Source organism: Mastomys coucha, unplaced genomic scaffold, assembly GCF_008632895.1.
Source record: "Mastomys coucha isolate ucsf_1 unplaced genomic scaffold, UCSF_Mcou_1 pScaffold22, whole genome shotgun sequence".
Classification (NCBI taxonomy): domain Eukaryota; kingdom Metazoa; phylum Chordata; class Mammalia; order Rodentia; family Muridae; genus Mastomys; species Mastomys coucha.
In genome coordinates, this window is record NW_022196905.1 from 244,237,017 (window position 1) to 244,252,972 (window position 15,956).

At 50.9% G+C, this 15,956-nt stretch overlaps 1 protein-coding gene across 3 annotated transcripts; it reads right to left on the bottom strand.

Annotated features, from left to right (window-relative positions):
• Nucleotides 1-476: 476 nt before the first annotated feature.
• Esrp2 (epithelial splicing regulatory protein 2) lies at nucleotides 477-7,616 on the bottom strand. 3 transcript variants are annotated; one of them, XM_031341273.1, is made up of 15 exons: nucleotides 7,208-7,616; nucleotides 6,980-7,108; nucleotides 5,399-5,512; nucleotides 5,186-5,300; nucleotides 4,783-4,881; nucleotides 4,527-4,581; nucleotides 4,345-4,452; nucleotides 4,139-4,271; nucleotides 4,017-4,059; nucleotides 3,582-3,883; nucleotides 3,273-3,485; nucleotides 2,806-3,004; nucleotides 2,482-2,668; nucleotides 2,039-2,204; nucleotides 477-1,957 (listed from the first exon to the last, which is right to left on the bottom strand). In XM_031341273.1, exons 1-15 carry the CDS (start codon nucleotides 7,403-7,405, stop codon nucleotides 1,868-1,870), a joined length of 2,151 nt encoding a protein of 716 aa, XP_031197133.1. In that variant the 5' UTR covers nucleotides 7,406-7,616; the 3' UTR covers nucleotides 477-1,867. The 3 variants fall into 3 exon arrangements, with proteins under 3 accessions (XP_031197133.1, XP_031197132.1, XP_031197134.1); XM_031341272.1 differs by having other exon boundaries at nucleotides 4,345-4,455; nucleotides 7,208-7,615; XM_031341274.1 differs by lacking the exon at nucleotides 7,208-7,616 and having other exon boundaries at nucleotides 4,345-4,455; nucleotides 5,186-5,253; nucleotides 6,980-7,106.
• Between the last annotated feature and the right edge of the window lie 8,340 nt (nucleotides 7,617-15,956).

Sequence of the window (15,956 nt, forward strand, 5' to 3'; positions counted from 1 at the left end):
TCTCAGGTGAACTTGCAGAGACTTGGCCAAATTTGCTTCCTCTTTCCCCTGGGGCAGTTGCCTCATATGGGGTCATTGCAAGACCCCTTGGGGGTGCTGCTTTGCTGCCTTCAAGAATAAAAGCCTCTATGATCCAGAGTTGCTATGCACCAAATGTTGATGCCTTTTAAATACCTTGATGCCTGTAGCACTAGAAATGCTTTCCTATTTAAAACAGGTTAGATTTTAAAATAGAGCTTTGTATTCTATGTAATGGTTTTATATTAGCTTTGTATAAGCTTTCATGTAAAAGTCATATTTTTGGCTTTGTAGATAAAGACAAATTTTTGTGCAGAATAGTGGTGGTAAAGCACACATCCATTGGACTATGCAAATTGATTCTAGTAGCAGCGCTGAGCGGCTGGCCGTTTGCTGCACACACCCTTTCCTCTCACTTGGACTGGAGCGTGGGTTGAGGAATGAAGAGCAGCCTTCTGTTTACTAGAAAATGTTTGGGTTTATATGTGGTGCTGCTGTCCTGGGTACAACCCACCAACACCTAGGGCCAGCCAGCATCACCAGACCTCTGCTGGGCCTAGCCGAGAAGCCCAGTTTTTAACATGTAGTTTTTAACACATGGGCTCAAGCTGAAACCTTGTATTTATAGAACAGATGTGTAAGTGAAAAAAATGGTTCTTGCTTATGTTTACAGCACTTGGGATTGTGTTTTCTTGTACATTTTGTATTTTAAAATCTTTTATAGGAGTGCAGGGCTCCCTATACAAATACAAAGGGAAGATGAGCCAGCAGTTCAGGCTCCTCCTCAGTTACAGTGCTGAAATAATAAACAGTGACAGATCAACAGTCTCCTTGCAATCTGAGTTTTTCCCCACCTGGGGCTGGTGTGGAGCTCTCTGGGCCAAAGGCTCTGTGGCTTTTAAAAAGTCCGCTTGACCAGGAACCTTCATTTGCTTTACAAGAAGATAAAAATTCAAAATTCCTTCTAAGGCTTGAGTTCTGCACTCTTTAATCAGTGCAAAGGACATGTCATGGTGTTTGCTGGCTTCTGGACAACTGGTCTTCCAAGTGTTGCAAGAAAAAGTTGGCAAAGTCCCCTTTAACCTGAGTCTACATGTGCTACCTGCCCTCTGGTAGTCACTGGGGTACTGTAGCAGCACAGTCTAGAATAGCTTGTGGTTTGGTTTTTGGTAGGGGCTACACAGCCTTGGCTAGACTAGAATTTGCTATGTAGGGCAGACTGGATTTGAACTTGAGACAGTCCTGTGTCCTGAGTGCTGGGGTGACAGGCATGAACTGTTCAGCTAGTGGTTTGTCATCCCAAACTCCTTGGGCCTGGTTGGAGTGGGTTAGCACTTCACTATTGTAAAGCCACCCCTGGCACTTGTGAGTCCAGGTATCCTGAGGGCAAGTGCTGACTTGATGCCTTCCTGCCTCCTGAAAGGATAGGGGAAGTAGACAGGCGGGGCCTCTAGTCAGGCTCAGGTGGACTCCTGAATCGCCCAGGAGTCATAAATATTAAAGGTACCAGGCTTTAAAGGTAACATTCGAAACACAGAAACACAGGCCAGCTGTGCACCCTTCAAACTCAGTATTTGAAGGCCAAAGACAGATGGAAGGTTTTTCTGGCTGTCACACATCAGGAATGGAGCAGCCTCATCATATCTCCAGCCCTGCCTGTAAGGTAGCCATCATCTTTAGAGTAAGCAGGCAGAGAAACAAGGGTGAATATGGGAGGAAGGAGAGTGGTGCTGAGCTTGGTCTTTTCCAGGTGCCTTTTAGAGCTTTGACAAGCCAGAAAGAAGCTGCTGGATTGAGGGTGCTCTGGACTCAGGAGACATCAGCTCACTCTGCTTCCTGGTTTCCTCTTCTACAAACACACCCATTCCTTAGGGGCTTGTAACACAGTGCGAGGTGGGTCAGCAACAGGCATCAGAGCGGTGTAGTCGTCAGGAGCCAGCTGTAGAAGTCACACACACTTAGGGGTTGGAGCTCCAGTCTCAGTTAGGCCCCCCGAGCCCTCCCTACAATACAACCTCACCTGGTAGGCTTGAAAGACACTGAGCAGATCCTTCATACCAGCTGTGTATGGGACCCCCTGCATTCGGACCAGGGCTCCCGGCTGTGACAACATTGTGGTGGGCGTAGAGGCCAAGGCAGTAGGAGGTGTGGTGAGGTAGCCCACAGTAGTGGGAGAGACTGGGGGGCTAGGGTGGGAGAGACAGGAACTTAGCCATACATCCCACCTATAGCCTAGACCATGACCATCCTCTCCTGTACCTGTGCTTTGCATTTGATCCTTTAGACTTTCTGAACTCTCTGCCTCTACAGTGATATCTTCAGGCTGTTAGCCCACACTTGTAACTCCCTTCCCATCTCAAAATTCTGACTTTTAACAGATCTTGGATTATCTCCACCAGGAATGAGTCAGGATCTTTCCCCAAGTGGTGACAAGAGGGCTGAGGCTGTCCGAGCAGCAGGTACCTGGGGTAGTAGGCCGTGTAGTTCATGTAGAGTTGAGTGGCTGGCCCTGGGTAGTAGGCAAGAGGAGTGGCGGCAGCGGGTACCCTGGCAGCTGGAAGCAGTGCAGAAGAGGGATATAGTGCTGTTGTCTCTGTGGGAATGAGGGCTGGGCTGGCCTGGAAGGTGGCGTAGGTAGGTGGTGAGAGGCCTAGAGACAAGTGAAGAGCACATTTATAGACAGCCCACAGTTACCCTCAATAAGGTAACTAGAAACGGAATAGAAAATGGTAGCTTAGAACAGCTTGGCTCTCACATGCTTCTTCCTCTAGCCCAAGAAGCACTCACAGGGCAGTTTGCAGGGTGGAGGGGACATGCCGCTGCGGCTCAGGGAACCCCCCATCAGCACGCGGCTCATCTCCTCTGTGGAACAAGGGACTACTTCGACGTAGCGTTCTTTCATCATCTTCTTGTGGCACCGCTGGGCAGCAGCCAGAGCACGTTCCACTGACATCATCTGGATGAAGGCATCACCAGATGGCCGGCCCTGTGCATACAAAATTGTAAGCAGTTTGTCACATACAAAAGTGCCTTACTCCTAACACATCCATGTAGATGCCCTTCCAAATGGTAGTCTTTTTTGTTGTTTTTTGGTTTTTTGAGACAGGGTTTCTCTGTGTAGCCCTGGCTGTCCTGGAACTCTCACTCTGTAGACCAGCCTGGCCTCGAACTCAGAAATCCGCCTGCCTCTGCCTCTCAAGTGCTGGGATTAAAAGCGTGTGCCACCACCGACCAGCTACTAATGGTAGTCTTACCTGTTGGTTGAGCACCATATGCACACCATGAGGCCGTATGTCAGCTGCTGCCTCTCCTAGAAAACTCAGAATGTCTTCAATGGTGGCTGTGTAGGGCAGGCCTCGAAGGCGTACACAGTCCCTTCCAGTCCCTCCTGCCAGTGGAAAGGGAATGGGCAGCAGCGGAGCAGCCAGCGTGGGAAGGAGTGGACTGGTTGCATAGCGGTTAAGCACCTAGTAAGAAAGGCAACAGGTTTATCAGGCTAAGTAGGGGACCCAAGGCACATGCTGAAAAAGCAGCACATTGGGGCACGAGCCTTGAGTGCTCACCTGCTGCACCTCAGCTGCAGTGCTCCTGAAGAGTTCAATGTATCGCTTACCCAGCATGCCTTTGTGCCTGCGCAGAGCGGCCTGTGCCAGTTCCTCACAGGCAAAGAGAGCAAAGGCATCCCCAGTAGGCCTGCCATCAGGGTGTCGCACAAAGAGCAGCCCATCAGCACCCCCAGTCACTGGGCATTCTGGCCCCAGGAAGCCTAGAACATCTGTTGGCCCGGCTGAAAAGGGTAGTCCCCGTAGCCTCAGGATCACTTGATCTTCCCGTGATAGGAAACGGGCCACCTCTAGTGATGTGCCTAGGTTGGAAGGACAGGAGTCCCTTGCTGATTTAATCCTTGTAGCATGCACCCACAGGGGACCCAAGAGACAGTGAGTGTGGGGAATGGGATACAGATCAAGACAAGTAAGGCCTTCTATGGGCACACTCACCCCCTGCAATCTTTACAAATTCCTCCCCTGTGGCTTTATATACCTGCAGGGAGAGAAAGCAGCCCATAGGTTTCAACCCTTACTCAGCTTTGCCCTGCTCCACTTCTAGCCAGAAGCCCCACCTCAATATAGCGGACACCCATGTGGTGTTTGTGTCTCTGCAGCGCTAGGTCCCTCTGCTCGTTGTCCACGAATCGGATGAGGGCCTCGCCATTTCTGCGGCCCTGGGCGTTGAGACAGAGGGCCACACCACCCCTGTGGAGCCGAGTGTTGTTAGTGCCTCCTGGGTAGGCTTGCCCTCTTACCCCTCCCATCCTGTCACACCCACCTGGCAATGTTGAGCCCTTTGAAGAATCTAGCCACATCCTGGTCTGATGACTGCCAGGGCAATCCACGGGCTCGTACTACAGTCTCATTGTCCACCACATCAGCCTTGCTGCTGTGGGGGCAGGGCACAGGGTCAGAACTGTCCAAAGATTGGCACACCCCCATCCCAGCTCCCACACTCACCAAGGCCCCGTCTCATATTTCTGCTTCACCACCTCTGGCTTCGAGAACAACTGACCTGGGAGGAGATGGCATGGGGGTCAGCAGGGTCTGGTGGAGGAAGTCTCCCCACCAAGCTCTGCAAAAATAGTACAGGTGAGGGGGTGAGGAGGTGAGTTCCCACCTTGTGTTCTCTTAGAGAAGGTCACAAGTCTGCAGGAGGGCTCTGAGGCATTCACCCAACCCTGACAGTAGCTAACAAGCAGAGCAAGAACCTTACTATTGGGCCTTTCAAGCAGGTGGAGAATTACCGCTACCATAGTCTTCACTTCCCAGACCCCAAAGTCATCTTCGGTAGCATCTGTTTCTAGTCCCAAGTCTATAGGCAGAGAAGTGACAACTGAGGTCCAGGTCCGTACATCCCACATCACCCCCCAAACACCCACAGAATCCTGGCAAACACTAGTTATGGCCCAGTTCATACATGTACCTACAGGTCCTCAGACCAAACACAGACATGTCCACATTCCAAATGTATCCCAGCATAGATGCAGACATGGGCATCCTAAAGGATGAGGCCAAAACCATAGACTTGCCTACATTAATACAACCCATACGGCATCATGCACATGCTTGGATATATTAGCTACCCCTCCACCTTAATTCTGATGGGTCACAGATACCCTGTGCCATGGTGCCCACTGTGAGGTCTCTGGCGGAGCAGGTGCTTGGGTGCTGCATATGGAATTCTCTGCGGAGGTCGTAGAAGGAGAAGAAGGTGTCGGGGAGCACCAGGTTCTGGGAGCACACGGGAGCGTGGATGAATAGGTAACCTAAGGTCTTTACAACTGGGGCCTTGGGAACCCAACCGTACCCATGTGCCCTCAGTGACATACCTTCCTGGAGGCTTCGGGATGCAGAACCTGTCGCAACAGCTGCTGCCCATCAGTGCAGAGCACATAGGGGCCCCCGCCCAGCAGAGCCACATCCCCGCTCACCAGCTGTGAAAACTGGGAACAGGGAGTGGAGACTCAGACATAGATTCACAGCTAGGCAGCTGAAACTGGGGGGTTGGGGGGGGTAGGAGAAGGGAAGGGACTTAGGCTGCAAAGCTGGTTCATCAGGATGTTCAACCCTACCCTGCCTGGGAAGTAAAAGGCCTTGCCCTAAATCCCAGGCTCCTAATCCCCACCCCTGCCCTAGTCCCCTGTCACCTCCCTCTAGGCCAAATGAGAACAGTTGCACATAACCCAAGCCCCCATCAAACACACTTCAGGAGTCTGGAGTCGGGCCAGAGCAAACACCTGGTGGAGTGAGGCAAGCAGGTGGGGAGGGGAGGAGCAAAGCAGGTTAAACCTGTCCTGGACCAGGCACCACCCTCAGACAGGTGGGGGAGGTTCACACCTGCCCGAGGGCCAAAAGGCTCATGGTCAATGACAGCCCCGCCCCTTGGTCTGACCAACGAGGAACAGAGAGACACCAAGGACAGAGCTTCATACTTGGACACTAGCAGCAGCCTGAGCTTTGACCCACACCCCATCGACCAACTGGCACTGAACTGTTTGCTCACAGAGGGGGTGGCACTCTGAAGGCTATCCAGCATGATCCTGCCCTTTCCCTGGCAGTTCTGTGACACTTTTCAATCTAAGGCCGACAGAGCAAGGCATCCAGATTTTCTACAGCACCCTCCCAGGTGAGCAGTAGGCCTGGAGCCCTTCGGTAACGTGGCTCAGACTTAGCATCTGTAGGTTTCCTCATTAACAACCAGAGTTGGAAGAGGAAAAAGAATCAATGCTTCTAAAGGACTTACACTACGCATTACAACTCAGTCATGGGGTGAGTGAGCAGTGCAGACAGGGAAAATAGTAGTGAGACTCACTCCCACTTGGCCAGGGCGCGGGGTGGGGAGGGGAGGGGGCATGCCCCTAGGCCTTTGCGCTCATTGGACAGGTAGCCCCTAGATAGTGTACGGCCAGCACCCACCCACGCCAGACCAGTCGGCTGGGACAGGCCTAAACCAGCCGCCCTCACCTAGAGGCGTCTGCCCCTGAGGCAGACACCGCCCGACGCCCTCGCTTCAGCGGTTCCCAGGAGAGCAGGCGGCAGAGACCAAGTGATCTACCGCCAGACCTGAGCCCCCTCGACCCCATTTCTGAGGCGTCCTCTGCTAGCGGGGAGTGGGAGGGAGAGGAGGGGGCCTGGAGGGCGGGGTGTGGATCCCTCAGCCGCTATTGTCAACTCCAGCGGCAGGAGTGGATGCCCGTAAAGGTTGGAAGGTAATGTGGCTCTGGCGACGGCCTAGCACGCGTCCACGCGGTAGAATCGGTCCAAAGTTTCAAACAAGACCCTGTCCTACTGTCCGTGTCAGGGGATCGCGTCGCTCCGGGCCTCCCCTCCTGCCCTCTCCCCTCCCTCTGGGGGGGGTAGTGTCCCTGCCACCCCGCAGCCCCACCACCCACGCGGGCCCCCACTCTCACCTGCTGCAACACCTTGTCCAGGGACTCCGCCCGCGCTAGGCTGTCTGCGCTGAGTCCGCTCGCCTCGCGGCACTGTGGACTCAGAGCAGCAGCCTCGGCGCGAACTAGCGACTTGTGCAGCGTCCCCACCTAAAAGCACCAGGGGTAACCCCGATGAGCCGCTGTGTCTCCACAGGCCCCGAAGCGTCCCGGGGTCCCTGCCCCTGCCCCCTACCTTTTCCACCCTACCTGTCGGCTGCGCGGCTCCACCACTTGCCAAACGAGGAGGATTAAGTCGGTCTCGTCCGAGCCTAGGTCCGGCCCTAGCGCACCAGCCGTGGCCCCGAACAAAACAACCAGCGACTTGGGTTCGGGACAGGGGTCTGTGGCGGAGTCTACTGCGGGATCTGGGCCCGGGGGTGGGGGCGGCGGTGGCGGTGGAGTCATGGCCGCAGAGGAAGGGCCGCTCGGCCACACGCGCGCGGACCGACGAGGCGCACGCACGCACGGACCGACCGACCGACCGACCGACAGCACCCAGAGGAGCTTGGGCGGGATCCGGTGTGTTGGGGGCGGCACCTGCGGCGGCGGGGTGTAGTGGGAGCTGCAGAGACCCGCCCGCGGTGCCCTTTGGGGCTGGGCGGCGCGGCTGCCGAGCCCAGCCTCCCCCGGCGAGTTACCTGCGGCCCGGAGAGGCCACGTGATCAGGGCAGCCCGGGGAGCCTCGCGGGAGGGCCAGAACCCTGCCCAGGAGGCAAGCGCTCACTTCTGCCGGGGCGTGCGCTCGGCAGCTGGAGTCCCACCTCTTGGTGCCGTCCTGCGAAACTCCCGGGATGAATCCATTCTTTCTCCTACGTCCTCTCTGGCAGGCCCTAGGAGTCCTCCGCAAAAGAATGAGCAGGATCAGGGGCCTCTTTCCATTCCTCCAGGGTCACGCGAGACCCGCGGAAGTCAACGGGAGGCAATATAGGGACTGTAAGGGTCGCGACGTGTGGCTTGAGGTTAATGGAAATTACAAAGGGTCAAAAGCCGACAGTGAGCGCTACCAGGTATCCACTGGAAGGCGGTGAGAGAGATCCGTGGGAGAAAGGGAGGGCGGTTCTGCGGGGCAGTGGTGGCGCACGCCTTTAATCCCAGCACTTGGGAGGCAGAGGCAGGCGGATTTCTGAGTTCGAGGCCAGCCTGGTCTACAGAGTGAGTTCCAGGACAGCCAGGGCTATACAGAGAAATCCTGTCTCGAAAAAACAAAACAAAACAAAAGATCAAGGGTTCTTAGAACTGTGGGCGGTCACTAGAGATTACAGAGAAGGACGTGCCCATACAAGTGTAGTGCCGGCAGTGCAAAGCGCAAGTTACTGTGGACCTGATGCCAAGGTAGGAGAACCTCGCTCTCAGACCTTAGAGAGCTGTATCCTAAATGAGGCTGTGTCCGCTTGTAGGGGTCTGGAGGTTCAGCCTACCAACCCCACTTGGGGTTTGCCTGCTTGTTTCTGTCTCTCTTGGGTGATGATAGAAAGTGTTGTCTGACTACTGAAAGCACTCCTCCGGCAGGGAGCGGCTAGAGTTGAGCAGTGTTCGGGCGTCTGCATCCCAACCCAGTTCAGACTAGTCCGATTCACCCCATGCAGTTTGGTGAGACTCCCCTACTGTTGTTTCCTGGCCGCTCTGTGGGCTCAGGATAGTTTTCCATCTACTCCACTGTAATTAGTAATCTGGCGAGAGTAAAGAGCTACAACCTAGCGAGGGACTTAGAAGACGGGAGGCCAAGGCTGAAGAAGAACCTCAACCAAGTCCAAGTTTGGAAAAGCAGGGTGCTTCCTATCAGTCTTTTAAAATAAAAGACTGATTTTTTTTTTTTTTTAAGATAAAAGGCAGCCCAGAACCCAGTGCATTCCCCAACTCATGACCAAGGAAGGTCGTGAGGAACCAGAGAACCTTGGATGGATAGGGCGCCTCCTGGGTTTTCCCACACAATAGCGCAGGAACACAGTGACCCGATGTAGTGAAAAGTGGTTGCTGCGCGCACCCTGCCACCCTTCTCGGGGCGGCCCACTCGGAGTCCGCCTACTCAGCCCGCGCGGCTACCACGAGAAGCGTGGAATGTCAAATATTTGCTCTAGGAACCCAGCGAAAGCGTGAGGTAAAGCCCCTCCCCTCCTCCCTCCCATTCCCGAGCGCGCCTGCGTCAGTGCTGGCTTTCCGGTAGGACACTCCAGTCCAACTAGTTCCTACTCGCCACCCCCGACTCCCCCACCCCTCGCCCTGGACTTCGCTACAGGCTCCGGTTCAGGGAGACAGCCTTGGCGTCCCTACAGGATTTTCCCAGTGCTGCCAGTATCGGCGTCTACCCACAATCTTCCAGCAAGGCTCCCGCCATTCGTTCAACTTGTAGACCTCGCCTCCCGATTCTCCGGAGACCTTCGACTGTGGGATCCCTGGCTGTTCCGAACTCACTGGAAAGAAGCGGCTGTGCCCAGGTTTCTGCAAGGTAACGAATCTGAAGAGACGACCGAACTGGGCGGCTCCATTCAACTCTGGTTCTCTCATCCAGGCATTCCCCATATTAAAACAATTACAGAACTTGAAAGTATTGGGGTTTTTTTTGCTTGTTTGTTTGTTTGTTGTTTTTGTTTTGCTTTTATCACAATTATTTGTTTTTGTGTAGGCACGCACAAGCCACAGCGCTTGTGTGGAGGTCACAGAACAACTTGTGGGAGTTGGTCCTCTCCTTCCACTAAATGGATCCTGGGCACAGAACTCAAGCAAGACTTCTTACACCCCGGTTTTGTTTATATACCTGGCTGGCATGTACCCATGTACTCGTTAAATAGTGGAGGATGGCCTTGCAAATCTGATTTTCTTGCCTTCACCTCCCAAGTGCTTAGGAACCCAGCTAGAGGTGCTTCGGCACTCAAAAGCCAGAGGCCATAGGATGGTGGCTACAAGATCCAAGATAGCTTAGGCTAAGTTTTGCAAGTTCCAGGCCCTAAATCAACAAAGCCAATAAGATTAGTAGCTGCGTATGGGCTTGTAATCGCCACAGGAGTTCCAGACCACCTAGAGGTGCTAGTTAAGCAAAAGTAAATAAATTTTAAAATTAATTATTTAGCCAGAAGGTGGTGGCTCCTGCCTTTAGTCCCAGGACTGGGGAAGCAGAGGCAGGCAGATCTCTGAGATGGAGACCAACCAGAGCTCCAGAGAAAAACCCTGCCTCCAAAAACAAACGACAAAACCGTTTATAGCCACCTGCCTTTGATTCCAGTAGATCGCTGTGAGATCAAGGCTTGCCTGGTCTAGGACAGCTCACATATGGAGATCCTGCCTCAAAACAAACCAAATAATGAGTCCTAGATCACACTTTTTGTTTGAGACAGGGTTTCTCTGTGTAGTCCTGACTGTCCTGGAACTCACTCTGTAGACCAGGCTGGTCTCAAACTCAGAAATCCACCTGCCTCTGCCTCCCAAGTGCTGGGATTAGAGGCTGTACCACCACTGCCGGGCTCACACTTTTAATAGATAACTTTGTACTCCTTACTCTACCCCATGAGGCCAACTTAAAACACTTTTTCTTTAAGACCCTGTCTGTGTACTAAGTTTTTTTTTTTTTTTTTTACTTATTTATTTAGTGTGTATTGACAGTACTACAACTCACTTTTGTAGACCAGGCTGGCCTTGAGCTCCTAGAAATAGGCCTATTATTTCTGCCACCGAAATGCTGGGTTTAAAGGCATGTGAGTGACATCACGCCCAACAACTTTCTATCTGTTGTTATTTAATGTATTTATTTTTAGATTTTTAAAAAAGATTTATTTATTATATATGAGTACACTGTAGCTGTCTTTAGACACCCCAGAAGAGGGTGTCAGATCTCATTATGGATGGTTGTGAGCCACCATGTGGTTGCTGGGATTTGAACTCATGACCTTTGGAAGAGCAGTCAGAGCTCTTAACTGCTGAGCCATTTGTCCAGCCCCCCTTATTTTTAAATTTAATGTGTGTCTTAGTCAGGGTTTGTATTCCTGCACAAAAAGGTCATGACCAAGAAGCAAGTTGGGGAGGAAAGGGTTTATTCAGCTTACACTTCCACATTGCTGTTCATCACCAAAGGAAGTCAGGACGGGAATTCACCAGGGCAGAAAACTGGGAGGCAGGAGCTGATGGAGAGGCCATGGAGGGTGCTGCTTACTGGCTTGCTTCCCCTGGCTTGCTCAGCCTGCTTTCTTATAGAACCTAGGACCACCTGCCCAGGGATGGCACCACCCACAATGGGCCCTCCCACCCTTGATCACATTTCCTCAAAGGAGCCGCCTTTCTCTGTGATAACTCCGGCTTGATTGCTCATCAAGAGCAATGGCATTCTAACTTTGGAGCCATTTCTTCAGCCCTGCTTCTGCTTTCTATGCCCGCAATAGTAAACTTTTGTGGCTCTCCCTCCCAACCTGCCTCTACTCTTCTGCTCTATTTTCACCCCTTAAAGTACCCCTACTATGTAGTAGGGATTCTCTGTGCGGTCTGAGATTTCTGATCTGATGAAGGTCCCAACTCCAGTCAGTGAACAGAGTGAGTCCTATCCCAAACTGCACTCTAGGAAGAAGGGACCATGTTTCAAGGGAATGCACTCAAGTTTCCGCATTAAGTACAATTTGTTCACTGTCATTCATACGGGTGCCCCGGGGGATGGTGGTATAACCTTTTATATTAATAAGAGTGGCTCGGAAAACTGTCCCCTTCCATTTTGACCAGAAAGTAACCTGCAATAGAACAAAATTCGACTAGAGGATCATTGTTCTTCCTTAGCGGCTTCCGGCTAACCCCTCTCCCAAGGGTCTTCTGGGTAACTAGAAAAAGCCAGCCAGCCCAAGATTTTTTTCATCTCCGAGTCCTTGCATAATCGCTTACGACCACCAGAGGGCGCGCTGACTCTGTGGCTGTAACCTGTTTGAGCGAAGGAGGCGTTAGAAAGGTGAGGGTAATGTGTTAGAGGGTAATGTGTACATCTCTCCGTGGGCAATAACCAAGGACAGAAAGGGAGTGCCTTGATGCTCCCGGACAAGCGGTTCCCTCTGTCTTCAGAATCTACATGTGATTCCTGAGACACAGGATTGAATCTGCTAATGGACAGTCTCATACACCTTTATAAGACATTCTGCTTATACTCATGCCTCCACCCACTCCCCGCCCCACCGAATTCTATTCCACTTCCTTGTTTGTTTTGTGTTTTTACAACCTGCTATGATTAACCTGGACTGGCAGCATGAGCATAAGTATGAAGCTATTCACTGGAATATTAGAGACGCATCGGTGGCTACAGTACTCAATACTATTACTTCTCTAAAGGCTCTGCCCTGGAGCGGGTCCCCCGTTAGCCCTTCCCCACAATGGCTGAATGTTGAAAGATTCTGTCTTTTTAAAAGCTTAGGTAAGCAACTGTGGCTGATATAAGTACCACATCTGAGGGGTGGAGAGATGGCTCAGTGGTTAGGAGCACTGACCTGGATTCAATTCCCAGCAACCGCGTGGTGACTCACAACCATCTATAATGGGATCTCATGCCTTCTTCTGGTGTGTCTGAACACAGCGACAGTGTACTCATACATGAATAAATCTTTGGAAAAAACCAAAAACAAACCTCTTCTATGTCATGCCCATAAGTCAAAGGCTTTTGGTTTGTTTTTTGTTGTTGTTGTTGTTTTTGTTTTTTGTTTTTTGAGACAGGGTTTCTCTGTATAGCCCTAGCTGTCCTGGAACTCACTCTGTAGACCAGGCTGGCCTCGAACTCAAAGATCTGCCTGCCTCTGCCTCCTGAATGCTGGGATTAAAGACATGTGCTACCATGCCGACTTTAGACAGTTATATGGTACTCCTCTGAACTCTCATTCTTTTTGAGTCTTCCTTGTTGTTTTCTGAAATGTGGAGGCGGGTAGTATAGGTGTCCTGTTTATGACTAAGTACTCAAGAGTCTTTATTTTTCAAGACAGGGTTTCTCTGTGTAGCCCTGGCTGTCCTGGAACTCACTCTGTAGACCAGGCTGGCCTCAAACTCAGAAATCCGCCTGCCTGCTTCTGCCTCCCAAGTGCTGGGATTAAAGGCGTGCACCACCACTGCCCAGCTTCAATAGTTATTTATTCTCAGAAATTTGACCACCTTTGAGCCTAGACACAGGTTATTTTTATTTTATTTTTTTAGATTTTTGTATTATTTTATTTGTGTTTATTGTTATTTTTGCCTGCAGCTATAGCTGTGCATGGTGTGTTTAACTGATATCCACAGAGGTCAGAAAAAGGCCTTGGGTCCCCAGCAGCTGACCTTGAATATAACAAACTCTGACCCAGTTAGCCGTTCAGCTCAGAATGCAGAGCAGCCACGTGTGTGCTGGGAACTGAGCTCTAGAGCATCCTCTTTACAATGGAGGGGTTTGGTGGTGGTGCTAGTGGTTGGTTGGTTGGTTATTTTTTTTAATTCCTGGCTGTCCACAAACTTAGTCTGTAGACCAGCTAGCCTGGAACTCAGAGATCCACCTGCCTCTACCTCCCTGTGCTAAGTTAAAAGTTTATTTTATGTACATGAGTACACTGTGGCTCCCTTCAGACCCGCTAGAAGAAGGCATCAGATCCCATTGCAGATAGTTGTGAGCCACCATGTGGTTGCTGGGAATTGAACTCAGGACCCCTGGAAGGGCACTCAGTGCTCTTAACTGCTGAGCCAACCCTCCAGTGTGTTTTTAAAAGCTTACTTTTCAGGTCTTTATTCTCTTTTCCTCACCTGTTCTAGCCTACCTTGGGCTCTGAACCCTTCTGCTACAGTTCCTTAGCTCTCTAGATTGCCAGACCACTTACCTTTGTTGTTCTGGAAAAGTACTTCTCTTCAAGTGAAACAGCCTTCCTTGATGCGTAAGCTAGATCGGGTGCTCTGCTCTGGGCCCTTGCCTCCTGTGTTCTGAGCTGAATGGCTAATAGGATCAGAGTTTGGCCCCTCATTGACTCCAGGGACAGACTTGCTGAGTCTAGAGTTTAAGGAGAGCTGATTGACATCCAGATTCATCTAGGCTCACCAAGGACCACTAAGTAGCTTTTGAAGTTCTGGTTTTAGTTTGGTACCCCACGCCCAACCATCCACTTGGTCTCTGTAGGGGACCTAGAAGCATAGGTCTATGTGGGGAAGCGGTGGGAATGGTCGAGGCCCTTGGCTATAGTCTCACCCGAGGAAGAGAACAAAACTGGCCTGGAGTCTGCTTCTGAGTTTAGTCCTATTTCCAGCCTTTGCACAGAGTGTGCCTCTCTGCAGGAATCCTTTCTTTTCCAGACACAAAGCTGATCCTTTTTACCTCCCAGTCTCTTTTCTCCTCCTCTAAGCCAGACAGGACCTAAGACCCTTTCTTGGAAATTTGAGAGCCGTGAAGAGGGTACATTCAATGTGCTAAACATCCATTGTGTGCTAGGAACAGGGGGATCTCTGAATTTGAGGTCAGCCTAGTGGCCTACATAGAGAGCTCCAGAGCAGCCACTATTACATAGAAAGACCCTGTTTTGTGAAACCACACATGGGCTAGAGAGATGGCTCAGCAGTTAAGAGCACTGAGTGCTCTTCCAGAGGTCCTGAGTTCAAATCCCAGCAACCACATGGTGGCTCACAACCGTCTGTAATGGAAGTCAATGCTCTCTTCTGGTGTGTCTGAAGACAGCAATAGTAAACACATATAAATAAAATAAGTAGCTGGGAGGTGGTGGCACACACCTTTAATCCCAGCACTTGGGAGGCAGAAGCAGGTGGATTTCTGAGTTTGAGGCCAGCTTGGTCAACAGAGTGAGTTCCAGGACAGCCAGAACTATACAGAGAAACCCTGTCTCGAAAAAAAAACAAAACAAAAAACAAAAAACAAAAAACAAAAAAGTAAATAACTCTTTAAAAATGGTAACGGTAACAGTGTGCTTATATACATAAAATAAATAAATAAATCTTTTTAAAAGTCTTAAACATGGGCTGGCGAGATGGCTCAGCGGGTAAGAGCTAAGGATTGCTCTTCCAGAGGTCCTGAGTTCAGATCCCAGCAACCACATGGTAGCTCACATCCACCCGTAATGAGATCTGACGCCCTCTTCTGGTAGGTCTGAAAACAGCTACAGTGTATTACGCTGGAGCGAGTGGGGCCGTCCTAAGTTCAGTTCCCAGCAGCCACATGATGGCTCAAGGCCATCTGTACAGCTACAGTGTACTCATACACATAGAACTAAATAAATCTTAACAAAAAAGTCTTAAACATATGTATATATGTATTTATCATATTTGTATTATCACATAGATGTGCAGAGTTCAGGATAGTTACAAGTCTATGGACAAAGACTGAAGAGATGGCAGGGTCCCTGTGAAAGAAGGAAATCATTGGTCCTAGCTGCCCATACTATCTCAACTCTAGGGTGGCAGAAGTTGAAGAATAATCAGTTGGAGGCCACCCTGCATGTCTTAGTTACTTTTCTATTGCTGTGAAGAAGCACCAGGAAAGAAACTGTGGGAGAAAAAGGTTTATTTGGCATACATATTCTATTTTTTGTTTGTTTGTTTGTTTTTCCAGACAGGGTTTTTCTGTGTAGCCCTGGCTGTCCTGGAACTCACTCAGTAGACCAGGTTGTCCTCGAACTCAGAAATCCACCTGCCTCTGCCTTCCAAGTGCTGGGATTAAAGGTGTCTGCCACCACTGCCCGGCTAGCATCCATATTCTAGATTGCAGCCCACTGAAGGAAACCAAGGTAGGGACCTGGAGGCAGGAGCTGGTGCAGAGGCCATGGAGGAGTGCTGCTTACTGGCTTGCTCCTCATGTCTTCCTCAGCATGTTTTCTTATAGAACCCAGGACCACCAGCCCAGGGATGGCACCACCCACAGTAGGCTGGACCTTCCCGTGATCTCTGATCAAATCTCCTACAGGCTTAACTGCTCATAGCTGATCTTATGGAGGCATTTTTTTGAACTGAGGTTCCCTCTTCTCAGAAGGAACTATTTTTT